The sequence below is a fragment of the Oryzias latipes genome, chromosome 14, assembly GCF_002234675.1.
Source record: "Oryzias latipes chromosome 14, ASM223467v1".
NCBI lineage: Eukaryota > Metazoa > Chordata > Actinopteri > Beloniformes > Adrianichthyidae > Oryzias > Oryzias latipes.
Window position 1 is genome coordinate 21730238 of NC_019872.2, and position 17885 is coordinate 21748122.

Genomic DNA, 17885 nt, shown 5'->3' on the forward strand with positions numbered 1-17885 from the left:
ATATTTAACAAAGCAACAAAAACCAGTTACTAAACATGTGTCAATCAAAATGTGGTGTATGTTGTGTTTTTTTTTTTTGGGTTGAATTTATTTTTTCTAGCATCTGTTTAGGGGTATGAGGTCATTTTGAACTTGAAATAAATTGTATCCGTTTGGAGTCATCATGTTACCAAAAATTAAACATTATTTGCTTGATAATGTCATTTTTTGTTCAGAGTTACATTTGAAATACTAGAATTGGCTTTTACAAAATCAATTTAACTAAAACATTTTAAAGAAGTACTTTCACAAAACTAATGCAGGACTTTTTTATTTTACAACAGCTACAGAAAATTTAAATTTTAGAAAAATCAACTTTAGAAAGTGATCATGGGGTTTGAAAATTTTAGACTTTTGAAAACTTTTAGCGGCCAAACTTTTGGAGGACATTAAACCTTCCTAAATCCTTGATACACACTTGACAGAAACCATGCAGTTTTTTTCTGCAATCTATTTCTTCAGAGGCCACAACTGCTGGCTCATCATAGTGCCAAAGGGTATTCATGCTAATGTTGAGCAACAAATTTACATCCTCTGCCCCCAGAAATTGTGGTTGTGAAAAAAGGGAAACGAAAACTGGGATGTACACTCGTCAGATTGACTCTGCTGTGTACATCTGCTCTCAGAGTTTCATCACAAGGTTATTACTTCCTCGAAATCTATCGTTATAGTATTGCCAAGAGTATTGAGAATAAAGTTTATTAATGTGTAGCAAACTGTGGATCATGGGAAGGGGGAGGCTTGACAGGAAATAGAAAAATGCTCTGAATCAAACTGTTTAATTAGACTGTGTGCACAAACCGCATGTTTCTTTTTAAACATGCTGTTTACTGCATTTTTCAGTAAAACTGTACTCTTTCAGGCAAGTCTAACTGTGAAACGAAAGACACATTTTCTAAAAAACCCTTTGCAAAAGTTGTTACACTTTAAGTCTACTTTATTAAGTAAACCTGAGCATAATTACAAAAGCATACTACCTGAATACTTCTTTGGACTAAATTGGAAAATTTTGAGTTTACATACATTGGTTACATACATACACTTAAATAGACTACTTGAGTAGACTACTTTTGCAAAGGGAAGTCATAATTGTAAAATCAATCAAAGCAATTTAGAGGATGTTAAAAGTTTAAGGACATGAAGTTATTTTTTGGCCTCAGTCAAGTCCTTGAACCCCAATCAACTTCAAAGCAGTGACATGATTATTTCCAGGTTTATAGAGGGGAGTTAGAGGTAAAACTGTCGCTAAAATGCACATTGATTGAAAGCTAAAAATGACTACACATGCAAAGCTTTAAAATGAATTACATTTTCGCTGGGTGTAGGCTAAGCTGATTGGCTGCGGTGAACAAGTGTACAATCAATGGGTTCGGCTGGGAATGACGTGAAAATACGCAGACGAATGATGTGGCAAAAATCAAAGGGCGACTAGAAAGAACTAGTTCCATTCCTATATTTGTTGTCATGTACCGTTTCATAGTTAACCTCTAATTTTAATGGTACATTTTGTACAAAACGTTAAAAAATGTGATAAAATTAAAAACTCTATTTGGTTTACAGGACATTTCGCACTTTTTTAAGAAGTCGGTATTGGTATCCATCCGCCTTATTGAGCTTATTTCCACTTCCGGGATGTTTTCTCTGCTGGCTGAACTACATCGCCATTGCTGGTCGAAGGAGTCGGTGTAGCAGCAGCCCGTAGTTAGCCAGGGGAAGATCTCAAGAGACATAAGTATAAGGACACGTTAAAAGTAGCCATCACGTTGACAGTAGGTTTCTCGCAAGGGTTAGAATTAATACAGAATTTGACTTCAGACTAGACGCTCCCTGGAAGGCCGGCTGAGAGAAGCCGTTGGTTAGCATCAGAAGAAACTACAGGAGAGTGACAGAGGAACCGCCATGGCTCAGATACTGCCTATTCGCTTTCAGGAGCACCTGCAGGTATGGGGATGAATGAGTGCCTAAATTTACTGCAAAAGTTTGTTTGTCATTTACTATCACAGTCAGATGCTTGGCAGATTTGTAAACTTCCTTTTTAGGGAGATGAAATCTCTTTCGAGCTAAGTTAGCCATTAAAAGCTAACTAGCTTGATAGGGTGGATGACGTTTACCTTAGCTAGCATGTAGCCTAGGCTAACATTTGGACTCGCCTCTGTCTCTAATTTACAGAGTTTGAAACCTAAAATGTATCGTTAATGTACTTTACGGTCTACTCTTGCTCTTAAGAAAGTATTTTCAGCTGTTTTATAGGATTTTTCTTTTTCAATATACGTAATAAATACCAAATCGACGATGTCCCGGTTAACTTAATGGTTCGCCTTTCAGAAATGAATGTTTATACAAGTAAACTTTATGCTATAGGTTATTATTTATCATAGTTAAATCGACTTTTGTATATAACCTCATAACATTTAATGGAATTCACAAGTCAAATTTAACATTATTTTTCTTAAATACACGTTTTCATAATTATTTGTCTAATTTCTTTGAATGATTGTGTTCAATGAAGTTAGAGACGTCGGTTGTCGTGGTACTTTCCGATAACTATCCACGTAGTCGAAATTGATGGAGGCTTTAACTTTAAGCACTTGTAAGGGGGATTGAAGATAGACGTTTGCCTTAGAAAAGTGTCACTTAATTGTAGAAAGTCAACATCGCGTCCTTTTTTTTTAACCTTATCTGCTGGTCCTCTTTGTGAGCTTGCATTTGCTATCAGACTACCACACCTTTTACTATAACCGTGTCAAAACGCCTCTTTGGGCCAACTGAAGATTTTCAGGACTATTTTTTTTTTTTTTTTGATTTTTACATTGCATGAAAGTGTAAGTTTAGACTTGTTAAAAAAAATAAAAGCCAAATTTTGCTTCCTTCAGAGTACCTTTTGAATGGTTTTAAATTAAAATATTTTTTTATTGTAACTGGTTGGTTAAATTATTTTTTTTAAACTTGCTACTATGAATTGGAAATAAATTGTATGTAAACATCAATGGTTTCTACTCCTTCCCGCCACAAAAAAGAGGGAAATAAAATAAAAAAATAAAATAAAATTGACATTCACAGAAGATATAAGAAGAATGTTCTGATGCTGCAGTTCTGTATTCAAACTTTGGCTTTTGTTGTAGGTGCACAACATAAAAAAAAGATAGCTAAAGTTTATAGCAGAATGCAACAGGTTGCTGTATTAATTTGACAGCAGGTCATGTGTTAATCTGCGGGCAGAACATGAAGGCTGAGCTCTGCAAAAGCCTTTTGTGCTCACAAATTGTGGAATAATTTTTGACTCCCTGGTTAACACCTTTCTTTCCATAGAGGGGGATGCAGAAAGTAATACAGACATGGTTAACTACAGAATAATGTAGAATGTTGAAGTTAATGGATCAAATTTTATTTAAAGCATTGCCGTCTTAAACTGCAACACCATTTTATACTAAAAGTTTTAGTTTTAATATGATTTTTCACATTTGTTCAGTTTAAATCAGTATAAACTGTTTAAATAACCAATTAAAACATTTTGTGCTCTGTTTTACAAATTTGAACACATTTGCCCTAATGTAAGACTATAACATATCCATAAATTCCCAAAAATCAAAGATATACAAATTTAAATCTTAAGTTTGGTTATGTGACAACTTGAACTTTTTTTTTTTGTGTGTGTGTGTGTAGAAAGCCAATGCTTAGTCAGCAAAAACTATCTTTCAGTGTCCCCTCTTCTGTTTCCGCTCTTCTTACTCTCTGTAAAACCTTATGTCTGTCATCCGGTCAACTTGCATTGCTTGCACTTTTATATGTCATCCATTTATATAGTATAGATGGTTGGGACAGAATATTTCATTGCACAAGTATCATTTAGAAATTAAATGCTATCTGTTCTGGTCATAAGCAAAGATATCTGACATTGTGTTTTGTTGAGCTTCATCTTTGTCATTTCTGCATAGCTCTGCTATTGGTGCATTACGCTATAGGTTCATTGGTTAAACTTCGTGTGATACCTCATCTTAAATGAAAACAGCTTTAGAACGCATTGGTAAGTTTATTCCTACAGGAACCAGTAAATAACCTGAGATTGTTCTTTAAGTACAGAGCTTAGATTTAGCTTGTATAATGACAACATGGTGGGTTGTCTGTTAGCAAAGTTGTATACTTTGTATTTTGTAAGAATCAGCTAATAAGTAGGTTTCCTATCTGCCTCAAAAACCCACTGTAAAGATGTTGTGAAAACAACCCAACTGATTGTGTACATATACAGTTCTCATGCATCAAGTCATAGCTACATGTTTATCTGGCCTTCCTTTATTTGCTTAGAAATATGCTTTTTAATTTTACACAATAATTATTTTTTTTGGCGTCAGTTTTATGTGTACTAAACACCCAGCAAACATTGTGAGAATATGTGATGTAATGTGTAAAGTTGAAAAGTTTCAATCAGGTGTGAGAGTTTTGTGACTATACATTATATCTACCACATTTACAGACATCATTCATTGTGCATTGCCAACCCTTATTTTTTTCAATATTAAATTAAAGGCTTGTGTTACATCTGCAAATGTGAAGTTGTTTAAAGGAGGTTAGGCAGGTGTGCAGTTAGCAGTAATCTTGAAAATAAAGCTTATGGTTGGCTTTAAATAAGAGGTTTTTAGTCTGGGAAAATGTGTTCCCTGTTTTCTGAAAAGTAATTATACCACTGCTTACTATTTGTTGCAGTTTGTGATTTTGTTAACTACACTTGTTTCTCATTTCTTTGTTGTGTTGGAATAAAGAAAGACGTTTGTTGAACCCGGTGCACTATTCTGTTGGAACTTACAAGGTTTCCATGTCGTACTTTGAGCTATGTGAGTAAATGACCAGCTGATAACTCGTGACAGGCAGGAGAGGATGCTGACCCTTTGAACACTTGACATTCTGCAGCTCTGTCCAAATGTAAGATAAAGTCAAGAAAAAGGAAATTGCAGTCTTTAAACTACCTCAGCATTATCCGGTAGGGAGAGGGGATAAATGAACTGCAAAAACATATGCTGTCCGTTCTACTGTTCCTCTTTTATCTAACATAATAAGCAACCATTCTTGCTCTTTGCCTTCTGGTTGATCACATGTCTTCCACCAGTTGCATGTAGTAGTGGAGGGGGCAGTACTGGGCAGACCTGTTATTTCAGTTTTAGTCCACAGTAGGTTTCCAGTTTCCTGTTGTGAAGTATTGCAGTGAATTGCTGCAAGCCTCAGCATTTTGCTAGTGCATGCTTTCCTCTGCCTTGAACTTTAAATGTGTGTGCCACAACTTTTACTTTTTCTGCTTAGTAAGGCTTCTTTTAGTTAACAAGAAGAATATAAAGGTTTAACCTCATAAAAAACTCATTTGAGTTTACAGGGGCAGTTATACTGATCAGTTCATTATCAATTAAAATTCTTTTTTACAAAAATTTAGCTGAATTTGAAAAAATAATGGCCTTTGTCAAGTAGTTTTAGTAGAAAAATTGAGTCAATGAATTACAAAAAAATAAAATAACACTGAAAATAATTGACCAAGATGGATGTTTGTGGATTTCAAACATTTTAAAATAAAAAAAAATTGCATACATAACCAAAGTTATCCACTGATTCATCCAAATGATTGAATCCGTTGGTAGGCTGAACAAGCTGACAGATGGGCTCAGTAGATGCTTAGGATTAGTTGTAGATATTGCCAACTTTGTGCACAATAATTCACTACATTCAAGCTTAATGTGGCCTTGAGATCAGCTCAAGAACAGTGTGTAGAGAGCTCCATGGAATGGGTTTTCCAAGACAAACATCACCTGAGTTGTTGTTCACCTTTCGTCTTATCACCCTGTAAAATATATATACTAATGTATGGTGTATGATCAATGTAGTGATGTCGAGCACACTGCCAATGGATTCGAGCATTGGTGACTTATTCTCTGGAGGGTCAAATTACACTTTCATTTGGCAATCTTATGGATTAGTCTGAGTTTGGGGGTTTACAGGTGAACTGCACTAGTCTGACTACAGTGTCCCAAGTGGGAAATTTGGTTGAGGTGAGGTAATGGTTTAAAGTTGTTTTCGGGAGCTCAGCCCCTTAATTCCAGTAAGAGAAATTCTGAATTCTAAAGCATATCAAAATATTTTGGACTGTTCCATGTTCCCAGATTTGTGGGAGCAATGAACCCCTCCCTTTTCAACATGAATGTGCACCATTGCAGAAAGCAATGTCATGACCTTCAGGCAATAGTAAACCTTAGGGATGAGTTAGAGCATAGACTGCTAGCCAGGCATTCTCATCCAACATCAGTGTCTGATTTCAAAAATGTGCTCCTGGAAAAACCATTAAACATTCTCCTAAACACTAGTAAACCTTATGGGTAGGCTTCCCAGAAGACCTGTAGCTGTTACAGCTGCAAGGGTGGATAAACTCTATATTAAACTTTATGGATCACTAACGGGATGCCACTTAAATTCATGTATGTGTGGATGAGCTAAAGCAACTTGGGGCATAACAAAAAACAATAGTAATATTAAAAATAAATAAATAAATAAATCTCTATAGCTATTTGCAGAATAAAGGTAAACAAAAGATAATAGTTTTGTTTTTTTGTCTTGCCCCTGGTCCAAACTCTGTTTAAGTAATCATCTGAAAGTCTTTAAGAAAGAAATTTTATTTAAAAAAAAAAAGGCAAACTCTTTATTTTTAGCTTTCATACATCTGCCTTGCAGTTCGTTCTGAAATAATTCAATCTAGATAATTGGCAGTAATTTTCAAGAAAGTAAAAGGGTATGAAATAACAGATATTGTTTACATTAAAAAATGCAGGGAGTTGGAAGAAATTTGTGGAATTGTTGCAGAAATTTACAAAATAGTATTGCACTAAAGCACTTAGATTATTGACTTATCATTTACCGGTAAATGTTTAACTTTACAGCTGCCATAGACGGCAAGCCAAGCATGCTTACAGGTCTGCCAGTCCAAGCTTATTTTTAGTCTTTCACAATCAGTCTTTTTTTTTTTTTTATTCATTTTGAAGCACAGTCAACATGTTCATTGTTACTACACTATGCAGGTCTTTCCTGTTTTAGAAATGCTTTCCTTCGTTAATGAAAAGACTTCCTGCTGATTTCAGTGTAGAGGACCTGTAGTAGTGAGAAATGCATCAGTCTGTCTAGAAAAGTTTTCTGTGATTACCAAAGACAGGAAATATTTTAAATTTAAATCGGCTCATTTTTTTAACATACAATTTCTGTCAAAGAATTGCGATGGCATAAATTGTGGGAAATTATTTCAACAAAAAAATGGGCTGTAACCTTGATAGTTTAGAGAAGATTTATAAAAAGTGTAATAAACTTCCTATATGGTGCACAGTGGCAAGAGCATTATGTAATGAATGATGTCACCCTCCCAGTAAAGGGGGAAAAAACACTTCAGATCCTTTTTTTCTACATTGTGTGGAACAACAGTCTGGTGGGTCGCTCACAGTCATGCCAGAGAGGCAGGTTTTGTACTGCAAGAATGTGTGTGGGACAGGTATCGGGAATAGGTGTGCCTTCTCAGTGATAGAAAGGTGTTGCACTTTAAGCTGTTGTTGTTTGCACTGATTAGAACAAAATCAGTAATGTCACTGGGGAAAAAAAGATTGATGGCTTCAACAGACTGGAAAGTGATTCTCCAAATGCGCTATGTATAAAGTATTTTAAAATTTTACCCAAAGGCATTTATAATTTTTTTAAAATGGTTAAAATGAGTGTTCTAACCATAAGTTAGTTTGATTTTTGTCAGTGGTTTGCCCTCAGCAGTGCAGCTTACACTCATAATGAGCAAGCTGTTTTTATTTTGTAACCTTTTACTCAATTTTAAATCTATGTGAAGTTTCTCATTCCTTTTACATAAGTTTTAATAAAGTACAAGCTTTGCCAAGACTGACACACGGTGGGGCAAAATGTATCGTCATCCACCTATTGTGCAAGACACTTAAAAGATGAGAGACCTGTAATTTTCATCATAGGTGTAGCTTAACTGCGATAAAATGAGAAAAAAATCCAGAAAATCACATTGTCTGATTTGTAAAGAATTTATTTGTAAATTATGGTGAAAAATAAGTATTTGGTCACCTACACACAACCTGTAAGAGGATCATCTGTCCTCCACTCGTTACCTGTAATAATGGCACCTGCTTGAACTGGTTATCTATATAAAAGACACTTTTCCACAACCTCAGACAGATGCACTACACCAGTGGTTCCCGAACCGCCGCGGTCCGGTACCGGTCCGCGGGACACTTGGCACCGGGCCGCGGCGCGGGAAATTTTGGCACCGGGACGAACAGAAAGAAAAAATAATTTCCATTTTATTCTTTTTCTCCAAAAAAACGTTTTATTTTGAAAAGTGACCGGATTCTCTGTTACATCCGTCACACTTAACGCACGTCAAAGTCGCGAGACACCAAACATCATGTGATACACCCCGCTAAAATTAAACCCAAACAACCAAAATGAGCAAAAAACAAGGGGAAACGGTCCAATGAAGGGACAGAAGAGGAACCTGCACCCGCTAAAAAACCTGGAAAATCCGAAAATCTGCCTTTAACAGGCAGCAGTAAACGTGCTTTGCGCTGCACCTCAACCCCCCCACCCCCCCACCCCCACCCCCCCCGGTCCGCGGTGAACGTGTCTTGCGTTGTACCGGTCCGCAGTGACAAAAAGGGTTGGGGACCACTGCACTACACTATGGCCAAGACCAAAGACAAGCAAGTGAAGCATTTGAAGGTCCTGGAGTGGTCCACGCAGTCTCCAGATCTCAACCCCGTAGAAAATCTTTGGAGGGAGTTGAAAGTCCCAAAACATCACTGCTCTAGTGGAGATCTGCATGGATGAATGGGCCAAAATACCAGCAACAGTTTGGGAAACCCTTGTGAAGACTCCCTTTAAAAGTTAGAATGCTGTCATTGCCAACAAAGAGTATAAAAAAAGTACTGAGTTGAACTTTGGTTATTGACCAAATACTTATTTTCCACCAACATTTACAAATAAATTCTTAAAAAATGAGACACCTAGAACTTTATTCTACATATATGTATTTATATCATTGGTTACCAGTTCTTGTGGTACTTTTTTCAAAGGAGCTCTGCTTCAAGTAATAGCATTTCTATCTATTCTTTAGTTGATTTGTTTTAGTCACCGACCCACACCACTTATTTGTTATTCTGCGTTCATAATGATCAGGCTTGGTATTATAAACCGATATTTTTGAGAATTTATTTTTAAGGTTAATGAATGATTTGCATTTCTTTCATTACTTTTTCCTCTCATATAAAGTGAGTGATTTCACATACAAGAGCATGCAAGGAGCTAAAACAAATCCAGTGTCGTTCCCTAGACAAGACCCTTTGCCCTGCTACCTATCTTGGTCTCCCTTGAAAATTCAAGGTTGTCAGGAAATTCTCTGCCAAACCACCCGTGCGCATCTGTAAAAGCTTATTTGCTGTGGGAATCCCTGATGAAATAGGGGGTGGGGGATAAGTATCAGACGATCTATTTTTTATTTTTCTGTAATAAAAAAAAAAAGTTGCAATGAAACTAATATGTAATTTATTTTTATACATATATATATAACATTTTTATAACATATATATAATTTATACATATATAAATCTATTGAAATAGTTTACAAAAATGTACTCCCCTTCCCCCAAGTAAACTTGAAAGTTGACTCTACCGGTTAATGTAATTACATCTCATTAGGTTTTTTTTTTTTGATGAAAATTATGGCATTTCTGTTTTTAGCAGCTGCATGTAATATCGCCGGTTAACCTTTGGCAGCACATGTTTTCAAAATTGACTACAACTGCTCTAACAGTTCTTTTTTTTATTCCTTGTCTTAGCTCCAGAATTTGGGAATCAATCCGGCCAACATCGGCTTCAGCACCCTTACGATGGAGTCTGATAAGTTCATCTGCATCAGGGAGAAAGTGGGTGAGCAGACTCAGGTGGTGATCATTGACTTGGCCGACCCCAATACACCGATCCGCAGGCCCATCTCAGCTGACAGTGCCATCATGAATCCAGCTAGCAAAGTCATTGCACTTAAAGGTATGTTTTTGTATTTGTGAATATAAAGTCACAATTTTTTATGTGAAAAAACGATGTAGAAACAGGTGTGCTGTTAGGATTCAGGTCTTGTAAATTAGTGGGAGTGGAACCTAACAAACTATATAAATCAAATATTTGTCAACTGTATTATGCTTTTTAGCTTTTTGATGTAAATGTGCACCCAGCTACTTTAATTTTCTGCAGTAGTTTTTATTATCAACTGTCACAATTGAATGCCTCAAATTTTATCCAGTGTAGCTACGAGTGTTCTTTATTTTGTCCAGCATCCATAAGTACTTTGACTTTTATGTTGTTTTTGTTTTTGTCTTTTTCTGTTTATACATTTTCCATTACTGCTTTCTTATGTTTGCAGACGGTGAGTTGAAATTTTAGTACTTTATTGTGGAAGAGAAATCCTGTTTTAGTTTATTTTTAAAGAATATTTTAGTTATATATGATCTTAGTATTTTAATTTGTCAATACAACTCTTGAAACCCATGAGTTAAATGTTTACAAATAAAAAATGTGAAAGAATTCTTTCATATCCTACCAACTATCCTAAACAGGATTTGGCTTTCACAGTCATACAGCTTGCTGGCATTTCATAATTTTTTATCATGTGTCTAAGTGATTAAGAACTTCTTAATTCAGTAATCAAGTGGGTAAAAAAATGTTCATTTACATTTTATATTTTCATTCTCAAAAATCGATATACTTTTCCATTTGTATGAAGTTTTAGGTCTGCAAACTGTACTTACAACTTCACTTAAATTTTTTTAAAACCATTTCTTATCATAATTTGTGGTAAATTTCAAGTAATGCAGTCTTAGTCCATGCAAACACTCAACATTTTTGTAAATTGTTTACACTTCCCTTTGCACACCCTCACAGTGTAAAACAAATCACAAATTTGACCAAGGATTTGCATGTAATTTATTCAGAAACAGGATGTCCGCTCTCATTTCTGTTCTTTTTTTTTCAATGGCTTTCCACTGTTTGTCAAATGTCACTTCTTTTACTTTCACTTTCCAATAACTCTTGTGTTAATAAACTTGTTCATCGCTCGATTATGGCTGAACATGTAGCACTCACTTTTGGAAATTCCTTGTTGCGAATCAGAGTCCGTAAAGATCGTTCTTGCATGCCATCCAGACTGATTGGACATCACACCTCTTTATTGGAGATATTTGAAGCATGTTTTCCATTTTACATCAATCCTTTATTTGTTGACATACAGTATCAGCTTTGATAAAATGTTTGACTTCATATTGCTCAATTTAAGCACAATATTCCAGTATAATAATAAATACAAAAAAAGCAATACTTAATTTGATATACCTAGTTTTAAACACAATGTAAAACTATTTTGATCTAGATTGTTGCGCTTGATTAACTTGGGGCACCTCCAGCCCATTAAAGTAATCAAAATGACAAAAATTGAATAATGCTCTATATTGATTAACTGCTTTTAGCCAACTTCGGAGGACAGTAGAATACATGTTTTGTGTAAAGAGGAAAAATGAAAAAACAGCAAAAGTTTGTCAGATTTCCTACAAAAATAAATGATGTAATGGTTGAACAAATAGATTATATTTGATTCTGATATTTAAGACAGTTTCAGGCAGGCCTGGGCGATAAATCGATTGAATGAATTGATTCGAATTTTTTGTTACGGGCGATTTCAAAAATAACTAAATTGAGTTTTTATGTGGCGTATTTTTGGCTCCCCAGAGCTTCTGTAGCGTTAGTTTCATACGGCGATATGACACGCGACAAACACACGAAACGGCATGCGACAGCATGGCTACCGGTGAGATGGGGAAGTTTGTTCCCAAGAAAGGAATAAAATCATCTGTTGTGTGGAACAGGTATGGGTTTATGCCACAGACATGGAGGAAGAGACCCCACGCTGCTACAGTAGCCCATCGGAGTCGGGGGGGGGGGGTGTCTGACCGCGACTCCTGCTGCTTCATCGTAGACGGGGTTTATTAATTTATTTAAAACCTTAGACCCCAGATATGAGCTGTATTTTTAATCCTTTAGAAAATGCTGCTACTCTCAAGGTGAATGTTTGTCTCATTTTAGTCTAGACTACAAAGTGTGACTCAAAACACAGCTGGGACTTTAAGTAACCTTTGTAGAATAACAAAATTATATAAAACAAGACAAGAAAAAATGATATAAACAACACAAGTCAAAAAGGGAGGGAGAAGAAGAAAAATCTTATACTTAACTTTGATTCCAAGAGTGTGTTCATTCATTTATTATTCATCCCAGAAATGGGGGGTTGCATTTGTCTTGCGATTGATTAAATAAAAGCAACACTGGCTTTAAGTTGTCTGCCGTTTGTACTTATTGCTTTCCTTAAGTAGTGTGGGGGGGGGAAATCGGAAATCGAATTAAAAAAATAAAGAAAATCTGAGATTTTATTTTTAGGCCATATCGCCCAGCCCTAGTTTCAGGCAAAACTAAAATCTTGGCTTGCACAATTTAAGGAACTTTCTTGAATGTCAAAGATTTTTTCCATATGGCGAAGAAACGGGTTAATCATTTAAGAAACTTTCAAGATTCTTTAAATAGCTTCTTCACTTTTCTCCAAGTAACTTTTTTTTTATCTATTTTGGATCAGCAAAACGTCGTATTGATCAAACTTTAAAGTCCAGTTGAGCTGGAAAAACAGAATGTGATAACATAACCTAAATGACTGAGAATCTTCAGACATCCAATAAGCTGTGTACTTGTGTAGAAAAATACAAATAAAGGAGCAGAAACTATAATTAAAGACAGCTTCATATCCCTCTGACTTTGGTTGTAGTGTTTTTCTTCAGCTTGATTTGCACATTTTATTATTGGTGTGATCTTTCCCTTTATCCTCTTTGATCTCTTTCAAGGGCTCTTTCTCAGTCAGTATTAATGTAAAATCTTACATTAGCCTCTCGGAGTAACTCCAAACTGCCGATGGTCACTGGAAACATGCACACCTTCAACGGCTACTTTTGATTCATTAAAACATTTGGTGTCCTTTCTCTTCCCTTTCCACAACTTCTACGGATCCTTTTGTCAGGCAGCTTTTTTGTATTTTAATCCCCTGGCTAACTGATACCGAAATAATCTTGTTAACTCACGTCATAGCTTTGCCACACATTGCTCATATTTATTGAATAATTAACACATAAAGCGGTCACACTGCTTCTTAATAAAGCTTTAGCTCACCAAATTAACCTCACTAAATAAAAATAAAAACACAGGTAAGTCAATTTTGTTTCTTTAGGTTTTTGTCAGCACATTATACAAGATATCGGCTAAAAAAAAAAAGAAAATAGAACTTGAATAAGACCTCTTTCTAAGCTAAGTACCTTTGATGGACTTTTCAAATCTTTTCATATTTTGCCAAAACGTTTTTTTCTAAACTGGTGAATTAGCTCTTAGTATTTTCCTTTGCATTTTTGGCCAGTGTTTGTTTTCCCCCAAAGCTGACCCTGTGAGTTAAAATTTGACTGTCCTAATCATGAGCATTGAAACTGGTGTGAGCAGTTTTAAGTAAAATATGGTACTATAAGACATGAAAAGATGCTTTTTTACGCCCACTTATAAAGATAAGAGCCTGCACAGCTTTAATTTCTTTCCATTTTTTTCTATGCTGGTTTCACCTCACAAAAATGACGCACACCCACAGCATGTTCGGCATCCCTCGTCTGTCAGTCTTTGTTTCATATCAGAATTGCTTGATATTTTAATTCAAACCCTTTCTGGCCAATGACATTTCACGGGTTTAATTTTCTGGAAAGATTATGTGCAGACATTCTGGTCAGAAACTAACTTTTCTTTTGGTTTGGCTTCTGCCCTCATTTTCTCCCCTTTAGCTGCAAAAACCCTTCAGATCTTTAACATTGAGATGAAGAGCAAAATGAAGGCGCACACCATGACAGACGATGTTACTTTCTGGAAGTGGATCTCCTTAAACACAGTAGCTCTCGTGACTGACACGGCTGTCTACCACTGGAGCATGGAAGGAGACTCGCAGCCTGTGAAGGTCTTTGACCGCCATTCCAGCCTGGCGGGCTGCCAGATTATCAACTACCGCACCGACGCAAAGCAGAAATGGCTTCTGCTCATTGGCATTTCAGCTCAGGTAAAGCTGCTATGAATGAGTTTCTGACAAGCACTTGTTTACTTTTTAAAGACATCCATTTGAGAAATGTCTGTAAGCGGTGGCTCTCATTTGTAATGACCCTCTTTTGATGTGCACCTGCATGTCTGTATGCCTTTACATTTGACTTAGAACTCTGCCTGTTAATTTATGTTAATGTTTAGCAAAACCGAGTGGTGGGGGCCATGCAGCTGTACTCTGTAGACAGAAAGGTTTCTCAGCCCATTGAAGGCCATGCTGCCAGTTTTGCGCAATTCAAGATGGAAGGAAATGCTGAAGAGTCAACTTTATTCTGCTTCGCTGTCCGAGGCCAAGCTGGAGGAAAGGTAACGGATTTTGGTAACCTTCAGAGAGGAATTAACATAATTGGTTGTTGGTAGTATTTCAAGAAGACTGTCCTAACGAGCTTTTTTTTTCTTACTCATTCAGTTGCACATCATTGAAGTAGGCACTCCACCAACCGGTAACCAGCCATTTCCTAAAAAAGCAGTAGATGTCTTCTTCCCTCCAGAAGCCCAGAATGACTTTCCTGTGGCCATGCAGGTATTATTTTATTGTTGAGCAGACGCCATTAACACGGATCAGGTTGTCATGGGCCCGATCCGATTCGGAGTCATTTATTTTGAGCATCTGCCGATAGAGTCCCAATCAGATACCTTTGTATTTAAAGAAAAATGTACATCTTTAATAAACAGATCCAGGTTTTCCCCTGTTTTATTTCATTAACAATATTTTATTACTCAACACTTAAACAGGACACTAAGCCTTTTTCAATGCACTAAAAATGTCTTATCTTTGCTCATTAAGTTTTTAAAATATTGTGACATTTTTTCAAATTTTCATTTTCAGATCAGCTCCAAGCATGATGTGGTTTTTCTCATTACCAAATATGGCTACATCCACCTGTATGATTTGGAAACGGGAACCTGCATATACATGAACCGCATCAGTGGCGAGACCATCTTTGTCACTGCTTCCCATGAGCCCACCTCAGGAATTATTGGAGTCAACCGGAAGGGACAGGTAAGAATGGATTTTGAAATAAATGTCTTTACAGCTGTCCCTTGTTTATTGTGGGATTTACATCCAAAAATAACCCACTATTGACAAAATCTGCAAAGTAGTCATCCTTATTTATTTTTACAATTATAGATGTTTTAAGGCAGTAAAACCCCTCACTGCACACTTTATACACTTTTCTAAGATATTTCCTACTTATTTTCTCTTGTTTAAACTCTCAAAATTCCAACTTTCAGGGAAAACAAACAAAACGTACTGTACAGGAGAGAAGGCTTAGAGGTCCACAGCCAATCAGGATGCAGAAAATGGAAAATGTTGCACTTTAAAAACAAATCATGTGTAATTGCACCCAAAAAAATCTGTGAAACAGCTAGACTACGATTATATTGAGGGATCACTATAGCTTGACTGTTCTTCATAAAACATCCTTAATCATAAAGAGTCACCCAGTATTAACATGTGCAATATTTCACACTATTTACTGAATGTTGGTGATCAACACATCAAACAGTAGAGTGGCCATCAGCCGGGAAAAGCAACAAGTCCTTGTCTGCCACAGCGATGCTGTTGCAGAGGTTTAGGGTTTCACATGGAGAGCTGAGAGGGTTGTGTCTTGGTGGTTTTGAAATCCTGACGCAGAAAGGCGAACCGAGACAGCAGCTGATGATTAATGTTTCACCCAGGCCACACACATGAATAATTGAAGGAAGAAAGGAAAGCTGATCTGAGGTGAGCCGGATCTAGTTTTGTACAGGGGCAGTGTGTGTAAAATGTCACATGTGCACACAGGCACACAGGGGCAGTTATCTGAGAGTAAATTGGTTTCTGATCAGGCTCCTCAGTGATGCTAGTGAAGGGGATTAGTTACAAACAGAGAGTAATATGATACTGATTTATCATATTACTGCGGGGCTTTATAGTTTTCTTAATCCTGGAGGTAAAGCTGATTAATTTGATTTAAAAGTGCAAAAGCTTTCTTTAATTCCAGTCAAACGTCATTTTAAAATTGTGTTTTTATCTTGGTAAATTTATGGCTCAATCTCATTTTGTTGTAATTTTTTTATACCGTTTTTTTGGAAGAGCGCGTACATTTTTAAATTCCTCTATTATTTTAAATGTATTTTTTGATTAATGCCTATTTTCCCAGGTTTCGGTTTAATTTCAAATGTATTGCTTTCTTCTAGTTGTGCAGACAGCATGGTTGTTTACATCAGCTAAATGACATTTTATCTGTGTACTTCATGCATTCTCTTGCTGTAGTCTTGAGTTTTACAATAAAGATTTCAAATTGCTGATAAACGCATGAAATAATAGTACTTGCAGGAGATGTAATGCTGAATTGCTGCATGCAAATTGGATGGAAAGAAATGAACAAAACTTATGATTCATAAAGAGAAATTAGGCTGCACCTCTTTAAAAAGCACATGACATGAGAATGAAGGCACAGGCTGGTGCCTTTAATCCTCTTAGTGCTTGTACTCTTTCTCTTAATGGTTTCCATGTCGTCGCTGTAAGAGACACCAGTGAGAACTTCGTTGTGTGTTTGCATCAGGACTTTTTTCCTCTAGCTTTATAATCAGCATTTACTGCATTGTCTTCGGTCCTGGCCCCCTCTACACACTGCTTAGTTGTCAGATTGCTGTTGAAAGCCCTGTGTTACATTTATTAACAATGTAAAAAAAAAAGGGATTTATTCTACATAGAATTAAGTTTCAGCCCTTGCATGCAAAGGCCAGAAAGCAGTTATTTTCTGGGGTTAAAAAACATTAATAACACCTTTGTCCGGCTGAATACTCGATTCTGATTGGCTGCTGGGTGTGCATTAAAAAGTGATAACGCACACTTAAAAAAGAAGTTCGTGTCGCATACCTTAAATGTTGTATTTTACTGCGCTGGGTTCTTTAAAACAAACTTTAGCTTCATCATCTGGAGAAAAACAAGCAGTAAGAGGTGAACTTTCTTTCTGAACTGATGCCTATTAAATATATTGTGACGACCAGCATATATATCACTTTCCTTTGCTTCTGATGTCACGACAACGCGCCAAACCACATAAAAAATAGACCGCTTTTTGTGAAAAGATTGAACCAAACCGAAAAAATAACAAGAATTAAGTACTAAAAACTGAATATTTATTTATTTAAGTGACCATGGTATTAGCAGGTTGATGACCTTTGAAGTGTGGATTATCAGAAATTAATGCACTTTGCGTTGGATTGTTCAGGCTTCCACAGTGTTTTCTGATAATGCATACTTTGTTGGCCATTATCACTTAACATTCCTTCTTTGCTGACTTAATTATTTCCAACATGATGCATAATAAAACAGAAAAAATAAGGCTGTTAATTTCCTTTCATTTGTATTTGTGGTTCATATAATAAGGAGGCACATGATGGAATATAAAGAATAAAGTAGGATAGATTATCCCTGAGAACTATTGAACATGAGAGAGAGGAATTGAATAATTGATCCATGGCTCACTTTTGCTGAGAAATTATGGCCTACCGTTACTCCTACTAGTTTAGAGTTACGAAAACTCATTTTTTTGTCAAGATTTCTTAGTGTTTTGCTCCACCATTTTAATTTGGCCGAGGTCCAGTGTTAC

General features: G+C 36.2%; 1 protein-coding gene across 5 annotated transcripts in view; it reads left to right on the plus strand.

Moving 5' to 3' along the window:
• Positions 1 to 1684: 1684 nt before the first annotated feature.
• Positions 1685 to 17885, plus strand: part of cltc (clathrin heavy chain) — a 30925-nt gene continuing 14724 nt past the window's right edge. For 2 of the 5 annotated variants that reach the window (XM_023962698.1, XM_023962701.1), the window contains exons 1-7: positions 1685 to 1980; positions 9903 to 10110; positions 10484 to 10486; positions 13974 to 14242; positions 14425 to 14586; positions 14690 to 14803; positions 15110 to 15283. In XM_023962698.1, coding sequence (XP_023818466.1) covers positions 1939 to 1980; positions 9903 to 10110; positions 10484 to 10486; positions 13974 to 14242; positions 14425 to 14586; positions 14690 to 14803; positions 15110 to 15283 — 972 coding nt within the window. In that variant the 5' untranslated portion in view covers positions 1685 to 1938. The remainder of the gene's footprint in view (positions 1981 to 9902; positions 10111 to 10483; positions 10487 to 13973; positions 14243 to 14424; positions 14587 to 14689; positions 14804 to 15109; positions 15284 to 17885) is intronic. The other 3 variants (XM_023962700.1, XM_023962702.1, XM_023962699.1) reach the window with 2 other exon arrangements.